At 50.0% G+C, this 20000-nt stretch overlaps 1 protein-coding gene across 1 annotated transcript in view; it reads left to right on the top strand.

The window, feature by feature from the left end:
* LOC135561189 (netrin receptor UNC5B-b-like) overlaps window positions 1-20000 on the top strand; it is a 164136-nt gene that overhangs the window by 15758 nt on the left and 128378 nt on the right. Inside the window, exon 5 of the mRNA XM_065002335.1 lies at window positions 1801-1981. Coding sequence (XP_064858407.1) covers window positions 1801-1981 — 181 coding nt within the window. The remainder of the gene's footprint in view (window positions 1-1800; window positions 1982-20000) is intronic.

Genomic DNA, 20000 nt, shown 5'->3' with positions numbered 1-20000 from the left:
ATCACTCTTCCTCCTCTTCATCGCTCCTCATCACTTCTCCTCACTTCTCCTCATCACTCTTCCTTCTCTTCATCACACCTCATCACTTCTCCTCATCACTCCTCATCACTCTTCCTTCTCTTCATCACTCTTCATCACTCCTCATCACTCTTCCTTCTCTTCATCACTCTTCATCACTCCTCATCACTCTTCCTTCTCTTCATCACTCTTCATCACTCCTCATCACTCTTCCTTCTCTTCATCACTCTTCATCACTCCTCATCACTTATCCTCCTCTTCATGACTCATCATCACTTCTCTTCATCACTCCTCATCACTCTTCCTTCTCTTCATCACTCTTCATCACTCCTCATCACTCATCACTTCTCTTCATCACTCCTCATCACTCCTCATCACTCCTCTTCATCCATCGCCATCTTCATGACTCCTTATCTTCATCACGCCTCCTCTTCATCATCATTTCTTCGTCACTCCTCATCACTTCTCCTCATCACTCCTCATTACTCTTCCTCCTCTTCATCACTCTTCATCGCTTCTCCTCATCACTCCTCATCACTCTTCCTCCTCCTCATCACTTATCCTCCTCTTCATCACTCATAATCACTTCTCTTCATCACTCCTCATCACTCTTCCTCCTCTTCATCACTCCTCATCGCTTCTCCTCATCACTCCTCATCACTCCTCATCACTCTTCCTCCTCTTCATCACTCCTCATCACTTATCCTCCTCTTCATCACTCATAATCACTCTTCCTCCTCTTCATCACTCCTCATCGCTTCTCCTCATCACTCCTCATCACTCTTCCTCCTCTTTATCACTCCTCATCACTCCTCTTCATCGATCGCCATCTTCATGACTCCTTATCTTCATCACGCCTCCTCTTCATCATCATTTCTTCGTCACTCCTCATCACTTCTCCTCATTACTCCTCATCACTCTTCCTCCTCCTCATCACTTCTCTTCATCACTCCTCATCGCTTCTCCTCATCACTCCTCATCACTCTTCCTCCTCTTCATCACTCCTCATCACTTCTCCTCCTCTTCATCACTTCTCTTCCTCACTCCTCATCACTTCTCCTCCTCATCACTTCTCCTCATCACTCTTCCTCCTCTTCATCACTCCTCATCACTTCACCTCCTCTTCATCACTTCTCTTCATCACTCCTCATCACTCCTCATCACTTCTCCTCCTCTTCCTCACTCATCATCACTTCTCTTCATCACTCCTCATCACTCCTCCTCCTCTTCATCCCTCCTCTTCATCACTCCCCCTCTTCATCACTCTTCATCACTCCTCCTCTTCATCCCTCCTCTTCACTCCTCCTCTTCATCCCTCTTCACTTCTCCTCCTTTTCATCACTCCCCATCACTCCTCCTCTTTATCCCTCCTCTTCACTCCACCTCCTCTTCATCACTCCCCCTCTTCATCACTCCTCATCACTCCTCCTCCTCTTCATCCCTCCTCTTCACTCCTCCTCCTTTTCATCACTCCTCAGGAGTGACAGGGAAATATTCATATTTATATCACCAAACATATGCATTTGTTTGGTAAATGTCATCCAGTGTTAGCATTGGGACATTGCAGGATTGGCTCAGTCCTGGGTGACTTGTGTGTTTGCGCTCCTTTGTTGGTGTGTTCATATGTGTGTGTGTGTGTTGTTCTTTTCGGTGTGTGTGTGTGTGTGTGTCTGTCTGTCTGTGCCTTTGTCTGTGTGGTGTTCTCTCTGTCTTCTCTAACTGACCCAGCTCAGGACTCTAACTGGTCTCCCTGCCTCCCCTCTCACCCCTCACACCCCCCAGGTTGACTGGTTAAAGAATGAGGAAACCATAGACCCATCTCAGGACCCTAACTTCCTGATGACCATTGATCATGACCTCATTATTAAACAGGCCCGTCTCTCTGACACGGCCAACTACACCTGTGTGGCACGTAACCATGTAGCCAGGAGACGCAGTAGTACCGCCACGCTTATCGTCTATGGTAAGTAGCACACACACACACACACACACACCTACGCACACACACCTACACACACACACACACACACACACACCTACACACACACGCACACACACACACACACGCACACACCTACACACCTACACACACACCTACACACACGCACACACACACACGCACACACACACACACACGCACACACGCACACCCACACGCACACACACACACACACACACACACACACAGGATATGTTTTTCTGTCTCTCTCTCGATCTCTACTCTCACTTTCAATTCAGTAGACTTTATTTACATGGAAAGTTAAATCACTTACATTGTCAAAGTTAAACAGCAATATTGGGACCAACAGTGATAAAGTCATCATAACAGTGGTAGTAGTAGTAGTGGATATGGTATTACCATTAACAGCAACTACAACAACAATATCAATGAGAACAACAGTGTTACATTACAGCAATAGACTCAACCTGACTGAGAAGACACATGACCTGGTAGTAGACCAGTCTCAACCTGGCTGAGAAGACACATGACCTGGTAGTAGACCACGCTCAACCTGACTGAGAAGACACATGACCTGGTAGTAGACCAGTCTCAACCTGACTGAGAAGACACATGACCTGGTAGTAGACCAGTCTCAACCTGGCTGAGAAGACACATGGCCTGGTAGTAGACAAGTCTCAACCTGGCTGAGAAGACACATGGCCTGGTAGTAGACCAGTCTCAACCTGGCTGAGAAGACACATGGCCTGGTAGTAGAGCAGTCTCAACCTGACTGAGAAGACACATGACCTGATGGTAGACCACGCTCAACCTGACTGAGAAGACACATGACCTGGTAGTAGACCAGTCTCAACCTGACTGAGAAGACACATGACATGGTAGTAGACCAGTCTCAACCTGACCTAGAAGACACATGACCTGGTAGTAGAGCAGTCTCAACCTGACTGAGAAGACACATGACCTGGTAGTAGACCAGTCTCAACCTGACTGAGAAGACACATGACCTGGTAGTAGAGCAGTCTCAACCTGACTGAGAAGATACATGACCTGGTAGTAGAGCAGTCTCAACCTGACTGAGAAGACACATGACCTGGTAGTAGACCAGTCTCAACCTGACTGAGAAGATACATGACCTGGTAGTAGAGCAGTCTCAACCTGACTGAGAAGACACATGGCCTGGTAGTAGACAAGTCTCAACCTGGCTGAGAAGACACATGGCCTGGTAGTAGACCAGTCTCAACCTGGCTGAGAAGACACATGGCCTGGTAGTAGAGCAGTCTCAACCTGACTGAGAAGACACATGACCTGATGGTAGACCACGCTCAACCTGACTGAGAAGACACATGACCTGGTAGTAGACCAGTCTCAACCTGACTGAGAAGACACATGACATGGTAGTAGACCAGTCTCAACCTGACCTAGAAGACACATGACCTGGTAGTAGAGCAGTCTCAACCTGACTGAGAAGACACATGACCTGGTAGTAGACCAGTCTCAACCTGACTGAGAAGACACATGACCTGGTAGTAGAGCAGTCTCAACCTGACTGAGAAGATACATGACCTGGTAGTAGAGCAGTCTCAACCTGACTGAGAAGACACATGACCTGGTAGTAGACCAGTCTCAACCTGACTGAGAAGATACATGACCTGGTAGTAGAGCAGTCTCAACCTGACTGAGAAGACACATGACCTGGTAGTAGACCAGTGTCAACCTGACTGAGAAGACACATGACCTGGTAGTAGACTAGTCCCAACCTGACTGAGAAGACACGTGGCCTGGTATTAGACCAGGCTGAGAAGACACATGACCTAGACCAGTCTCAACCTAACTGAGAAGACACATGACCTGGTAGTAGACCAGTCTCAACATGACTGAGAAGACACATGACATGGTAGTAGGCCAGTCTCAACCTGACTGAGAAGACACATGACCTGGTAGTAGACCAGTCTCAACCTAACTGAGAAGACACATGACCTGGTAGTAGACCAGTCTCAACATGACTGAGAAGACACATGACATGGTAGTAGACCAGTCTCAACCTGACTGAGAAGACACATGACCTGGTAGTAGACCAGTCTCAACCTGACTGAGAAGACACATGACCTGGTAGTAGACCAGTGTCAACATGACTGAGAAGACACATGGCCTGGTAGTAGACCAGTCTCAACCTGACTGAGAAGACACTTGACCTGGTAGTAGACCAGTGTCAACATGACTGAGAAGACACATGACCTGGTAGTAGACCAGTGTCAACATGACTGAGAAGACACATGACCTGGTAGTAGACCAGTCTCAACCTGATTGAGAAGACACATGACCTGGTAGTAGAGCAGTCTCAACCTGACTGAGAAGACACATGACCTGGTAGTAGACCCGTGTCAACCTGACTGAGAAGACACATGACCTGGTAGTAGACCAGTGTCAACCTGACTGAGAAGACACATGACCTGGTAGTAGACTAGTCCCAACCTGACTGAGAAGACACGTGGCCTGGTATTAGACCAGGCTCAACCTGACTGAGAAGACACATGACCTGGTAGTAGACCAGTGTCAACATGACTGAGAAGACACATGGCCTGGTAGTAGACCAGTCTCAACATGACTGAGAAGACACATGACCTGGTAGTAGACCAGTCTCAACCTAACTGAGAAGACACATGACCTGGTAGTAGACCAGTCTCAACATGACTGAGAAGACACATGACCTGGTAGTAGACCAGTCTCAACCTGACTGAGAAGACACATGACCTGGTAGTAGACCAGTGTCAACATGACTGAGAAGACACATGGCCTGGTAGTAGACCAGTCTCAACCTGACTGAGAAGACACATGACCTGGTAGTAGACCAGTGTCAACATGACTGAGAAGACACATGACCTGGTAGTAGACCAGTGTCAACATGACTGAGAAGACACATGACCTGGTAGTAGAGCAGTCTCAACATGACTGAGAAGACACATGACCTGGTAGTAGACCAGTCTCAACCTGACTGAGAAGACACATGACCTGGTAGTAGACTAGTCCCAACCTGACTGAGAAGACACATGACCTGGTAGTAGACCAGTCTCAACCTGACTGAGAAGACACATGACCTGGTAGTAGACCAGTCTCAACCTGACTGAGAAGACACATGACCTGGTAGTAGACTAGTCCCAACCTGACTGAGAAGACACAAACTGCACATTCAGTCTTTTCACCCAATAAATATTAGATATTAGAAATAAATATTCTCTTAGGTTTTAGTATTTGTCACAGTGTAATAGGAAATGTAGCTCTGTCTCTACCTCTCCCCTGGAGCAGAGTGAGCACAGCCTGTCCTCTCTGAGTAGCCAGGTTGGTCTGTGACGACCGGTCTCTATAGCCAGACTGTCCTCTCTGGGCAGCCAGGTTGGTCTGTGACGACCGGTCTCTATAGCCAGACTGTCCTCTCTGGGCAGCCAGGTTTGTCTGTGATGACAGGTCTCTATAGCCAGACTGTCCTCTCTGGGCAGCCAGGTTTGTCTGTGACGACAGGTCTCTATAGCCAGACTGTCCTCTCTGGGCAGCCAGGTTTGTCTGTGACGACCGGTCTCTATGGCCAGACTGTCCTCTCTGGGCAGCCAGGTTTGTCTGTGACGACCGGTCTCTATAGCCAGAATGTCCTCTCTGTCAGCCAGGTTTGTCTGTGACGACCGGTCTCTATAGCCAGACTGTCCTCTCTGGGGAGCCAGGTTTGTCTGTGACGACCGGTCTCTATAGCCAGACTGTCCTCTCTGGTCAGCCAGGTTTGTCTGTGATGACCGGTCTCTATAGCCAGACTGTCCTCTCTGAGTCTGTACCTAGTCAGTGTTTTCCTCAGTTTTCCATCAGTCACAGTGGTCAGATAGTCTGCCATCATGTACTGTCTGTTTAGAACCAAATAGCATTGAAGTTTACTTTGTTTTTTTGTGGTGTCTTTCCAATAGGTGATATATTTGTATTTTTGCTTTGTGATGATTTGGTTGGGCCAGATTTTCTGAGTGCTGTCCTGAGGCTCTATGGGGTTGGTTTGGGTTAGTGAACTGAGCCTCAGAACCAGCTGGCTGAGTGCTGTCCTGAGGCTCTATGGGGTTGGTTTGGGTTGGTGAACTGAGCCTCAGAACCAGCTGGCTGAGTGCTGTCCTGAGGCTCTATGGGGTTGGTTTGAGTTGGTGAACTGAGCCTCAGAACCAGCTGGCTGAGTGCTGTCCTGAGGCTCTATGGGGTTGGTTTGAGTTGGTGAACTGAGCCTCAGAACCAGCTGGCTGAGTCCTGTCCTGAGGCTCTATGGGGTTGGTTTGAGTTAGTGAACTGAGCCTCAGAACCAGCTGGCTGAGTGCTGTCCTGAGGCTCTATGGGGTTGGTTTGGGTTAGTGAACTGAGCCTCAGAACCAGCTGGCTGAGTGCTGTCCTGAGGCTCTATGGGGTTGGTTTGAGTTGGTGAACTGAGCCTCAGAACCAGCTGGCTGAGTGCTGTCCTGAGGCTCTAAGGGGTTGGTTTGGGTTAGTGAACTGAGCCTCAGAACCAGCTGGCTGAGTGCTGTCCTGAGGCTCTATGGGGTTGGTTTGGGTTGGTGAACTGAGCCTCAGAACCAGCTGGCTGAGTGCTGTCCTGAGGCTCTATGGGGTTGGTTTGGGTTGGTGAACTGAGCCTCAGAACCAGCTGGCTGAGTGCTGTCCTGAGGCTCTATGGGGTTGGTTTGAGTTGGTGAACTGAGCCTCAGAACCAGCTGGCTGAGTGCTGTCCTGAGGCTCTATGGGGTTGGTTTGGGTTAGTGAACTGAGCCTCAGAACCAGGTGGCTGAGTGCTGTCCTGAGGCTCTATGGGGTTGGTTTGAGTTGGTGAACTGAGCCTCAGAACCAGCTGGCTGAGTGCTGTCCTGAGGCTCTATGGGGTTGGTTTGAGTTGGTGAACTGAGCCTCAGAACCAGCTGGCTGAGTGCTGTCCTGAGGCTCTATGGGGTTGGTTTGAGTTGGTGAACTGAGCCTCAGAACCAGCTGGCTGAGTACTGTCCTGAGGCTCTATGGGGTTGGTTTGGGTTGGTGAACTGAGCCTCAGAACCAGCTGGCTGAGTACTGTCCTGAGGCTCTATGGGGTTGGTTTGGGTTGGTGAACTGAGCCTCAGAACCAGCTGGCTGAGTGCTGTCCTGAGGCTCTATGGGGTTGGTTTGGGTTGGTGAACTGAGCCTCAGAACCAGCTGGCTGAGTGCTGTCCTGAGGCTCTATGGGGTTGGTTTGGGTTGGTGAACTGAGCCTCAGAACTAGCTGGCTGAGTGCTGTCCTGAGGCTCTATGGGGTTGGTTTGGGTTAGTGAACTGAGCCTCAGAACCAGCTGGCTGAGTGCTGTCCTGAGGCTCTATGGGGTTGGTTTGGGTTGGTGAACTGAGCCTCAGAACCAGCTGGCTGAGTGCTGTCCTGAGGCTCTATGGGGTTGGTTTGGGTTAGTGAACTGAGCCTCAGAACCAGCTGGCTGAGTGCTGTCCTGAGGCTCTATGGGGTTGGTTTGGGTTGGTGAACTGAGCCTCAGAACCAGCTGGCTGAGTGCTGTCCTGAGGCTCTATGGGGTTGGTTTGAGTTGGTGAACTGAGCCTCAGAACCAGCTGGCTGAGTGCTGTCCTGAGGCTCTATGGGGTTGGTTTGAGTTGGTGAACTGAGCCTCAGAACCAGCTGGCTGACTGCTGTCCTGAGGCTCTATGGGGTTGGTTTGAGTTGGTGAACTGAGCCTCAGAACCAGCTGGCTGAGTGCTGTCCTGAGGCTCTACGGGGTTGGTTTGGGTTAGTGAACTGAGCCTCAGAACCAGGTGGCTGAGTGCTGTCCTGAGGCTCTATGGGGTTGGTTTGAGTTGGTGAACTGAGCCTCAGAACCAGCTGGCTGAGTGCTGTCCTGAGGCTCTATGGGGCTGGTTTGGGTTAGTGAACTGAGCCTCAGAACCAGCTGGCTGAGTGCTGTCCTGAGGCTCTATGGGGTTGGTTTGGGTTGGTGAACTGAGCCTCAGAACCAGCTGGCTGAGTGCTGTCCTGAGGCTCTATGGGGTTGGTTTGGGTTAGTGAACTGAGCCTCAGAACCAGCTGGCTGAGTGCTGTCCTGAGGCTCTATGGGGTTGGTTTGGGTTAGTGAACTGAGTCTCAGAACCAGCTGGCTGAGTGCTGTCCTGAGGCTCTATGGGGTTGGTTTGGGTTAGTGAACTGAGCCTCAGAACCAGCTGGCTGAGTACTGTCCTGAGGCTCTATGGGGTTGGTTTGAGTTGGTGAACTGAGCCTCAGAACCAGCTGGCTGAGTGCTGTCCTGAGGCTCTATGGGGTTGGTTTGAGTTGGTGAACTGAGCCTCAGAACCAGCTGGCTGAGTGCTGTCCTGAGGCTCTATGGGGTTGGTTTGAGTTGGTGAACTGAGCCTCAGAACCAGCTGGCTGAGTGCTGTCCTGAGGCTCTATGGGGTTGGTTTGAGTTGGTGAACTGAGCCTCAGAACCAGCTGGCTGAGTGCTGTCCTGAGGCTCTATGGGGTTGGTTTGAGTTGGTGAACTGAGCCTCAGAACCAGCTGGCTGAGTGCTGTCCTGAGGCTCTATGGGGTTGGTTTGAGTTGATGAACTGAGCCTCAGAACCAGCTGGCTGAGTGCTGTCCTGAGGCTCTATGGGGCTGGTTTGAGTTGATGAACTGAGCCTCAGAACCAGCTGGCTGAGTGCTGTCCTGAGGCTCTATGGGGCTGGTTTGGGTTGGTGAACTGAGCCTCAGAACCAGCTGGCTGAGTGCTGTCCTGAGGCTCTATGGGGTTGGTTTGGGTTAGTGAACTGAGCCTCAGAACCAGCTGGCTGAGTGCTGTCCTGAGGCTCTATGGGGTTGGTTTGGGTTAGTGAACTGAGTCTCAGAACCAGCTGGCTGAGTGCTGTCCTGAGGCTCTATGGGGTTGGTTTGGGTTAGTGAACTGAGCCTCAGAACCAGCTGGCTGAGTACTGTCCTGAGGCTCTATGGGGTTGGTTTGAGTTAGTGAACTGAGCCTCAGAACCAGCTGGCTGAGTACTGTCCTGAGGCTCTATGGGGTTGGTTTGAGTTGGTGAACTGAGCCTCAGAACCAGCTGGCTGAGTGCTGTCCTGAGGCTCTATGGGGTTGGTTTGAGTTGGTGAACTGAGCCTCAGAACCAGCTGGCTGAGTGCTGTCCTGAGGCTCTATGGGGTTGGTTTGAGTTGGTGAACTGAGCCTCAGAACCAGCTGGCTGAGTGCTGTCCTGAGGCTCTATGGGGTTGGTTTGAGTTGGTGAACTGAGCCTCAGAACCAGCTGGCTGAGTGCTGTCCTGAGGCTCTATGGGGTTGGTTTGAGTTGGTGAACTGAGCCTCAGAACCAGCTGGCTGAGTGCTGTCCTGAGGCTCTATGGGGTTGGTTTGAGTTGGTGAACTGAGCCTCAGAACCAGCTGGCTGAGTGCTGTCCTGAGGCTCTATGGGGTTGGTTTGAGTTGATGAACTGAGCCTCAGAACCAGCTGGCTGAGTGCTGTCCTGAGGCTCTATGGGGTTGGTTTGGGTTAGTGAACTGAGCCTCAGAACCAGCTGGCTGAGTGCTGTCCTAAGGCTCTATGGGGTTGGTTTGGATTAGTGAACTGAGCCTCAGAACCAGCTGGCTGAGGGGACTCTTGTTTCATCTCTTGACATTGTAGAGCTGTGTGATGGAATGTTTTGGGGTCACTTGTTTTTAGATGGTTGTAAAATTTGATGACTCATTTTTTCTAGTCTAATAAAGGAGAGGGGTATTGGCCCAATTCGGCTCTACACGCGTTAATTGGAGTTTCTAATTGGAATTTTGATTTTAATTATCCTTTTAATGGCATAGATTGCTTTGTCTCTCAGCTCATTCACAGCCATGTGAAAGCTACCTGTGTTGCTGATATTTAGTCCTAGATACGTGACATTTTTGGTGTGTTCTAATAGGTCCAAATATAATTTATATTAGTCATCCTGAGTTCTGGAAGTATTTTGGAATATCATTATATTCAGTCTGACAGAACCTGTGGTTAACGGTCAGAGCCCAGGTCTGACAGAACCTGTGGTTAACGGTCAGAGCCCAGGTCAGACAGAACCTGTGGTTAACGGTCAGAGCCCAGGTCAGACAGAACCTGTGGTTAACGGTCAGAGTCCAGGTCTGACAGAACCTGTGGTTAACGGTCAGAGCCCAGGTCTGACAGAACCTGTGGTTAATGGTCAGAGCCCAGGTCTGACAGAACCTGTGGTTAATGGTCAGAGCCCAGGTCTGACAGAACCTGTGGTTAACGGTCAGAGCCCAGGTCTGACAGAACCTGTGGTTAACGGTCAGAGCCCAGGTCTGACAGAACCTGTGGTTAATGGTCAGAGCCCAGGTCTGACAGAACCTGTGGTTAACGGTCAGAGCCCAGGTCTGACAGAACCTGTGGTTAACGGTCAGAGCCCAGGTCAGACAGAACCTGTGGTTAACGGTCAGAGCCCAGGTCTGACAGAACCTGTGGTTAAAGGTCAGAGCCCAGGTCTGACAGAACCTGTGGTTAACGGTCAGAGCCCAGGTCTGACAGAACCTGTGGTTAACGGTCAGAGCCCAGGTCAGACAGAACCTGTGGTTAACGGTCAGAGCCCAGGTCTGACAGAACCTGTGGTTAACGGTCAGAGCCCAGGTCTGACAGAACCTGTGGTTAATGGTCAGAGCCCAGGTCTGACAGAACCTGTGATTAACGGTCAGAGCCCAGGTCTGACAGAACCTGTGGTTAACGGTCAGAGCCCAGGTCTGACAGAACCTGTGATTAACGGTCAGACCAGGTCATCTCTGTACAGCATACCCTTGATTTCAGTGTTGTTTAGGGTGAAACCAGGTGCCTTGATTTCAGTGTTGTGTAGGGTGAAACCAGGTGCCTTGATTTCAGTGCTGTGTAGGGTGAGACCAGGTGCTGCAGATTTCAGTGCTGTGTAGGGTGAGACCAGGTGCCTTGATTTCAGTGTTGTGTAGGGTGAAACCAGGTGCCTTGATTTCAGTGTTGTGTAGGGTGAGACCAGGTGCTGCAGGTTCTTCTACTGTTTTGGCCAGTTCATTAATGTAGATGTTAAATAGTGTTGGACTTATTGGACAGCCCTGTTTCACTCCCCTGAGAGAAGAAGTCTGTTTGCTTGTTGCCGATTTTCACCGCACATTAGTTTTTAGTGTACATTGATTCAATGACATATGTTGTCCTCCAATACCATTGGACAGCTGTTTCTGACTGTGGTAATCCCATTGGCTTGGAACCTTGTTGTTGTGGTTATTTAGACGGAAAACATTCAGACATTGTAAGGGATTTCCTCCTCTTCTTCTGAAGAGGAGAGGCGAGAAGGATCGGAGGACCAATTTGCGGCGTGGTAAGTGTCCATGGTTATTTTAATAAGAAATACTCAACATGAACAACTGAATACAAAAAAACAATAAACGTGGAACGAACGAAAACCCAAATAGTACCGTGTAGTGAAAAACACAGACACGGAAACAAACACCCACAAACACACAGTGAAACCCAGGCTACCTAAGTATGATTCTCAATCAGAGACAACTAACGACACCTGCCTCTGATTGAGAACCATACTAGGCCGAAACAGAAATCCCAAAATCATAGAAAAACAAACATAGACTGCCCACCCCAACTCACGCCCTGACCATACTAAATAATGACAACACAACGGAAATAAAGGTCAGAACGTGACAGTCCATCAACTCCTGTCTCAACCCTACGCCCTCATATAATAGAAAAACATAGAAAAACAAACATAGACTGCCCACCCAACTCACACCCTGACCATACTAAATGCGTACTAAATAATGACAACACAACAGAAATAAAGGTCAGAACGTGACAGATATTAAAACGTCCTCAGAAACATGACGTCTTCTCCCTTTCAGACCCTCTGACCTGAGTGGGCGGGTGCACTGTCCAGATGCGCATTTCCAAGCTCTCTGATTGGTTGTTAATGGGAGGGAGATAACTATGGTAGGCTGAGCAGCCAAACTAACAGGACTTAAGGGGAAACTGAAGGGACTGTGAGGGGAGGTTAGGTAGAGAGGAAAGGAGCAGCATGGTCTTTTTGTTTTACCTAGATAGTACTTAGATACTGTACAATAGATAGTATACATTGTACATCCTGTTTTCAGTCATAACTAAACTCAGCAAAAAAACGAAATGTCCTTTTTTCAGGACCCTGTCTTTCAAAGATAATTAGTTTAAAAACAAATAACTTCACAGATCTTTATTGTACAGGGTTTAAACACTGTTTCCCATGCTTGTTGTGGAACGGTCGTTAAGACACTAACAGCTTACAGACGGTAGGCAATTAAGGTCACAGTTATGAAAACTTAGGACACTAAAGAGGCCTTTCTACTGACTCTGAAAAACACCAAAAGAAAGATGCCCACGGTCCCTGCTCATCTGTGTGAAATGGCTTAGGCATGCTGCAAGGAGGCATGACTGCAGATGTGGCCAGGGCAATAAATTGCAATAAATTGCAAAGTCCGTACTGTGAGACGCCTAAGACAGCGCTACAAGGAGACAGGACGGACAGCTGATCGTCCTCGCAGTGGCAGACCACGTGTAACAAAACCTGCACAGGATTGGTACATTTTAACATCACACCTGTGGGTCAGGTACAGGATGGCAACAACAACTGCCCGAGTTACACCAGGAACGCACAATCCCTCCATCAGTGCTAAGACTGTCCACAATAGGCAGAGAGAGGTTGGACTGAGGGCTTGTAGGCCTGTTGTAAGGCAGGTCCTCACCAGACATCACCGGCAACAACGTCACCTATGGGCACAAACCCACCGTCGCAGGACCAGACAGGACTGGCAAAAAGTGCTCTTCACTGACGAGTCTAGGATTTGTCTCACCAGGGGTGATGGTCGGATTCGAGTTTATCGTCGAAGGAATGAGCGTTACACTGAATCCTGTACTCTGGAGCGGGATCGATTTGGAGGTGGAGGGTCCGTCATGGTCTGGGGCGGTGTGTCACAGCATCATCGGACTGAGCTTGTTGTCATTGCAGGCAATCTCAACGCTGTGCGTTACAGGGAAGACATCCTCCTCCCTCATGTGGTACCCTTCCTGCAGGCTCATCCTGACATGACCCTCCAGCATGACAATGCCACCAGCCATGCTGAGGAGATGCACTGCAGTACTTAATGCAGCTGGTGGCCACACCAGATACTGACTGTTGCTTTTGACCCACCCTTTGTTCAGGGACACATTTTTTCACATTATTCCATTTCTGTTACATGTCATTAGATCTTGTTCAGTTTATGTCTCAGTTGTTGAATCTTGTTATGTTCATACAAATATTTACACGTTAAGTTTTCTGAAAATAAACTCAGTTGACAGTGAGAGGACGTTTCTTTTTTTGCTGAGTTTATTATGAACATGAGCTTTTAACCCCTCAGCTACTCTCAGTCCATCCCACCTTAACCCCACCCCTCAGCTACTCTCAGTCCATCCAACCAATCACCTTAACCCCACCCCTCAGCTACTCTCAGTCCATCCCACCTATCTCCGTAACCCCACCCCTCAGCTACCCCTCAGCTACTCTCAGTCCATCCCACAAATCTCCTTAACCCCACCCCTCAGAGACCGTTTCCAGAATATCCCATCAAACTAGGACCAATCAGTGTGTTCATCAGGTGAAGGATTTCTGGACATGGGAAGAAGTGATGGGGAGATGCGAAACCCTTCCTCAGACGGAAGGAGGTAATGGAGGACAGCGATGACGACAGGGTTCACGGCCACGACGCCCAAGAAGCAGCCTCAAAAAAAACAAGGGGTGGTCGGCGAAGTTGAGGGGTGAGTCAGAGACCGTTGAGGAGTTGTTGGATAAATTGGAGGAGAGTGAAGCGAGAGAGCTGTTGGTTTGGCGTAGTATGCACGGCATTCGCCCTGAGGAGCGTGTTAGCTGTCCGATGCCACCTGAGTCAGCTCCCCGTACTCGTCCTGAGGAGCGTTTTAGCCGTCCGATGCCACCTGAGTCAGCTCCCCGTACTCGTCCTGAGGAGCGTGTTAGCCGTCCGATGCCACCTGAGTCAGCTCCCCGTACTCGCCCTGAGGAGCGTGTTAGCCGTCCGATGCCACCTGAGTCAGCTCCCCGTACTCGCCCTGAGAAATGTGTTAAAGTTCTGGTACAATTGATGCCGGCTATACGCACCAGGTCACCAGTACGTCTCCACAGTCGGGTACGTCCTGTGCCTGCACCTCGCACTCTCCCTGAAGTGTGTGTCCCCAGTCAGGTACGTCCTGTGCCGGCCCCATGCACCAGGCTTCCTGCGACAGTTCCCAGTCCAGAGCTTCCGGCGACAGTTCCCAGTCCAGAGCTTCTGGCGATGGTTCCCGGACCGGAACCTCCGGCGACGGTCCACGGTCAGGAACCTCCTGAGATGGTCAATGGTCCGGAATCTCCAGCTCCATGGCCGGAGCCTTCCCTTCCCCTGCGCCGATGTCCAGTTCAACTCCAAGGCCAGAGTCTTCTTTTGTGCCGATGCCCAGTCCAGACACAGCGTCCAGTCCAGCTCCATGGCAGGAGCCCTTCTCTGCCCCGATGCCCAGTCCAGACACAGCGTCCAGTCCCGCTCTATGGCAGGAGCCCTTTTCTGCCCCGATGCCCAGTCCAGACACAGCGTCCAGTCCCGCTCCATAGCAGGAGTCTTCTTCTGCACCTAGGTCCAGTCCGGGCACAGTGTTCAGCCTGGGTCCATGGCTGGATCTGTGGGATGAGCGGGTTCTTCGCCCCACACCAGAGCCGCTACCGACACTAGACACCCCTCCCCCCTAACCCTCCATTTTTGTTTCAGGTTTTGCGGTCGGAGTCTGCACCTTTTGGAGGGGGGGACTGTCACGTTCTGAAAGCCTTTATTTTCTATGGTAGAGTAGGTCAGGGTGTGACTAGGGGTTTAGTCTAGTTTATATTTTCTATGTGAGGTTCTATTTAGTTTTTTCTATGTTGGTGTTTTGGTATGATTCCCAATTAGAGGCAGCTGGTAATCGTTGGGGATCATATTTAAGTATTTTTTCCACCTGTGGTTTATGGGAAATTGTTTTGAGTAAATGCACGTAGCACCTCTGTTGTCACGGTTTAGTTTATTGTTTATTGTTTTTGTTCAACTAAGTTCAACTATTAATAAATTATGTGGAACTCAAAATCCGCTGTGACTTGTTTCGACCATTATTCCAGCGAACGTGACAGACTTAATATTTTCCTCTTCCAGGTACAGGACAACAACCAGGTCAACAACCTCTCTCTCAATGTGTGGAGGGTGTTGTCTGTTTATCAGTGAGGAGGGTGTGGTCTGTTTGTCAGTGAGGAGGATGTGGTCTGTTTGTCAGTGAGGAGGGTGTGGTCTGTTTGTCAGTGAGGAGGATGTGGTCTGTTTGTCAGTGAGGAGGGTGTGGTCTGTTTGTCAGTGAGGAGGGTGTGGTCTGTTTGTCAGTGAAGAGGGTGTGGTCTGTTTGTCAGTGAGGAGGGTGTGGTCTGTTTGTCAGTGAGGAGGGTGTGGTCTGTTTGTCAGTGAGGAGGGTGTGGTCTGTTTGTCAGTGAGGAGGGTGTGGTCTGTTTGTCAGTGAGGAGGGTGTGGTCTGTTTGTCAGTGAGGAGGGTGTGGTCTGTTTGTCAGTGAGGAGGGTGTGGTCTGTTTGTCAGTGAGGAGGGTGTGGTCTGTTTATCAGTGAGGAGGGTGTGGTCTGTTTGTCAGTGAGGAGGGTGTGGTCTGTTTGTCAGGGTGTGGTCTGTTTGAGGAGGGTGTGGTCTGTTTGTCAGTGAGGAGGGTGTGGTCTGTTTGTCAGTGAGGAGGGTGTGGTCTGTTTGTCAGTTTGGAGGGTGTGGTCTGTTTGTCAGTGAGGAGGGTGTGGTCTGTTTGTCAGTGAGGAGGGTGTGGTCTGTTTGTCAATGAGGAGGGTGTGGTCTGTTTGTCAGTGAAGAAGGTGTGGTCTGTTTGTCAGTGAGGAGGGTGTGGTCTGTTTGTCAGTGAGGAGGGTGTGGTCTGTTTGTCAGTGAGGAGGGTGTGGTCTGTTTGTCAGTGAGGAGGGTGTGGTCTGTTTGTCAGTGAGGAGGGTGTGGTCTGTTTGTCAGTGAGGAGGGTGTGGTCTGTTTGTCAGTGAGGAGGGTGTGGTCTGTTTGTCAGTGAGGAGGGTGTGGTCTGTTTATCAGTGAGGAGGGTGTGGTCTGTTTGTCAGTGAGGAGGGTGTGGTCTGTTTGTCAGTGAGGAGGGTGTGGTCTGTTTGTCAGTGAGGAGGGTGTGGTCTGTTTGTCAGTGAGGAGGGTGTGGTCTGTTTGTCAGTGAGGAGGGTGTGGTCTGTTTATCAGTGAGGAGGGTGTGGTCTGTTTATCAGTGAGGAGGGTGTGGTCTGTTTGTCAGTGAGAAGGGTGTGGTCTGTTTGTCAGTGAGGAGGGTGTGGTCTGTTTGTCAGTGAGGAGGGTGTGGTCTGTTTGTCAGTGAGGAGGGTGTGGTCTGTTTGTCAGTGAGGAGGGTGTGGTCTGTTTATCAGTGAGGAGGGTGTGGTCTGTTTGTCAGTGAGGAGGGTGTGGTCTGTTTGTCAGTGAGGAGGGTGTGGTCTGTTTGTCAGTGAGGAGGGTGTGGTCTGTTTATCAGTGAGGAGGGTGTGGTCTGTTTGTCAGTGAGGAGGGTGTGGTCTGTTTGTCAGTGAAGAGGGTGTGGTCTGTTTGTAGTCATTTGGTAAAAATCCCATCTGCATTTCTGCTCAGGATGTTGTATTCTTCAAGGAAATGATGTCATCTGCTATGTATAATACTGCACAGAATTGGTTTTTTTCCCCAAGATTGCTGTTTAACGGTCAAATTTGTCTCCGTTTTTATAGATTGATGAGATCAATCCTCGGTTCCAAATATCGGGGGAAATACCATTAGTGGGGATAATGTTGAAGAGTTTGAGTAAAGCCAATTTGAAATTGTGGTCTTTATATTTGATAATTTCATCAGCACCACAGGACTTTTTGGGTTGTAGAGTACGTAGTTTCCCAATAATTCCTTCTTCTGTAATTGGGGTCATCCACAGGATTCTGATAGGGAAAGGTTGTTCCTTCCCAGTGTGTGTTTGTTCCCATGGCTGTTAATAGTGTCTGGTTCTTCTGCTGTTCTAGTATTCAGGTCTCCACAGACCAGTACGTTACCTACCTACCTCCCTACCACCCTACCTCCCTACCACCCTACCTCCCTACCACCCTACCTCCCTACCACCCTACCTCCCTTTTGTACTTTGTACTGTTGTACTGTTAGAGGGGCCAGTTGTACTGTTAGAGGGGCCAGTTGTACTGTTAGAGGGGCCAGTTGTACTGTTAGAGGGGCCAGTTGTACTGTTAGAGGGGCCAGTTGTACTGTTAGAGGGGCCAGTTGTACTGTTAGAGAGGCCAGTTGTACTGTTAGAGGGGCCAGTTGTACTGTTAGAGGGGCCAGTTGTACTGTTAGAAGGGCCAGTTGTACTGTTAGAGGGGCCAGTTGTACTGTTAGAGGGGCCAGTTGTACTGTTAGAGAGGCCAGTTGTACTGTTAGAGGGGCCAGTTGTACTGTTAGAGAGGCCAGTTCTACTGTTAGAGGGGCCAGTTGTACTGTTAGAGGGGCCAGTTGTACTGTTAGAGGAGCCAGTTGTACTGTTAGAGGGGCCAGTTGTACTGTTAGTACTGTTAGAAGGGCCAGTTGTACTGTTAGAGGGGCCAGTTGTACTGTTAGAGGGGCCAGTTGTACTGTTAGAGAGGCCCAGTTAGAGAGGCCAGTTGTACTGTTAGAGGGGCCAGTTGTACTGTTAGAGAGGCCAGTTGTACTGTTAGAGGGGCCAGTTGTACTGTTAGTTGTACTGAGGGGCCAGTTAGAGGGGCCAGTTGTACTGTTAGAGGGGCCAGTTGTACTGTTAGAGGGGCCAGTTGTACTGTTAGAGGGGCCAGTTGTACTGTTAGAAGGGCCAGTTGTACTGTTAGAGGGGCCAGTTGTACTGTTAGAGGGGCCAGTTGTACTGTTAGAGAGGCCAGTTGTACTGTTAGAGGGGCCAGTTGTACTGTTAGAGAGGCCAGTTGTACTGTTAGAGGGGCCAGTTGTACTGTTAGAGGGGCCAGTTGTACTGTTAGAAGGGCCAGTTGTACTGTTAGAGGCCAGTTGCCAGTTGTACTGTTAGAGGCCAGTTGTACTGTTAGAGGAGGCCAGTTGTACTGTTAGAGGGGCCAGTTGTACTGTTAGAGGGGCCAGTTGTACTGTTAGAGGGGCCAGTTGTACTGTTAGAGGGGCCAGTTGTACTGTTAGGGGCCACTGTTAGGGCCACTGTTAGAGGGCCAGTTGTACTGTTGTACTGTTAGAGGGGCCAGTTGTACTGTTAGAGGGGCCAGTTGTACTGTTGTTTAGTTAGAGGGGCCAGTTGTACTGTTGTTAGAAGGGGCCAGTTGTACTGTTAGAGGGCCAGTACTGTTAGAGGGGCCAGTTGTACTGTTAGTTGTACTGTTAGGGGCCAGTTGTACTGTTAGAGGGGCCAGTTGTACTGTTAGAAGGGCCAGTTGTACTGTTAGAGGGGCCAGTTGTACTGTTAGAGAGGCCAGTTGTACTGTTAGTTAGGGCCAGTTGTACTGTTAGAGGGGCCAGTTGTACTGTTAGAGGGGCCAGTTGTACTGTTAGAGGGGCCAGTTGTACTGTTAGAGAGGCCAGTTGTACTGTTAGAAGGGCCAGTTGTACTGTTAGAAGGGCCAGTTGTACTGTTAGAGGGGCCAGTTGTACTGTTAGAGAGGCCAGTTGTACTGTTAGAGGGGCCAGTTGTACTGTTAGAGGGGTTGTACTGTTAGAGGGGCCAGTTGTACTGTTAGAGGGGCCAGAGGGGCCAGTTGTACTGTTAGAAGGGCCAGTTGTACTGTTAGTACTGGGGCCAGTTAGAGGGCCAGTTACTGTTAGAGGGGCCAGTTGTACTGTTAGAGGGCCAGTTGTACTGTTAGAGGGGCCAGTTGTACTGTTAGAGGGGCCAGTTGTACTGTTAGAGGGGCCAGTTGTACTGTTAGAAGGGCCAGTTGTACTGTTAGAGGGGCCAGTTGTACTGTTAGAGGGGCCAGTTGTACTGTTAGAGAGGCCAGTTGTACTGTTAGAAGGGCCAGTTGTACTGTTAGAGGGGCCAGTTGTACTGTTAGAGGGGCCAGTTGTACTGTTAGAGGGGCCAGTTGTACTGTTAGAGGGGCCAGTTGTACTGTTAGAGGGGCCAGTTGTACTGTTAGAGGGGCCAGTTGTACTGTTAGAGGGGCCACTGTTAGAGGGGCCAGTTGTACTGTTAGAGGGGCCAGTTGTACTGTTAGAGAGGCCAGTTGTACTGTTAGAGGTGCCAGTTGTACTGTTAGAAGGGCCAGTTGTACTGTTAGAGGGGCCAGTTGTACTGTTAGAGGGGCCAGTTGTACTGTTAGAGGGGCCAGTTGTACTGTTAGAGGGGCCAGTTGTACTGTTAGAGGGGCCACTGTTAGAGGGGCCAGTTGTACTGTTAGAGGGGCCAGTTGTACTGTTAGAGAGGCCAGTTGTACTGTTAGAGGTGCCAGTTGTACTGTTAGAGGGGCCAGTTGTACTGTTAGAGAGGCCAGTTGTACTGTTAGAGGTGCCAGTTGTACTGTTAGAAGGGCCAGTTGTAGGGGCCAGTTTACTGTTAGAGGGCCAGTTGTACTGTTAGAGGGCCAGTTGTACAGGGCCAGTTGTACTGTTAGAGGGGCCAGTTGTACTGTTAGAGGGGCCAGTTGTACTGTTAGAGGGGCCAGGCCAGGCCAGTTGTACTGTTAGAGGGGCCAGTTGTACTGTTAGAGAGGCCAGTTGTACTGTTAGTACTGTTAGAGGGCCAGTTGTACTGTTAGAGGGCCAGTTGTACTGTTAGAGGGGCCAGTACTGTTAGGGCCAGTTGTTAGAGGGGCCAGTTGTACTGTTAGAGGGGCCAGTTGTACTGTTAGAGGGGCCAGTTGTACTGTTAGAGGGCCAGTTGTACTGTTAGAGGGGCCAGTTGTACTGTTAGAGGGGCCAGTTGTACTGTTAGAGAGAGGGCCAGTTGTA

This window comes from Oncorhynchus nerka, linkage group LG16 (assembly GCF_034236695.1).
Source record: "Oncorhynchus nerka isolate Pitt River linkage group LG16, Oner_Uvic_2.0, whole genome shotgun sequence".
NCBI classification, from domain to species: domain Eukaryota; kingdom Metazoa; phylum Chordata; class Actinopteri; order Salmoniformes; family Salmonidae; genus Oncorhynchus; species Oncorhynchus nerka.
Note: the sequence above shows the minus strand (reverse complement) of the source record. Positions and strands in the feature narration are given on the sequence as shown.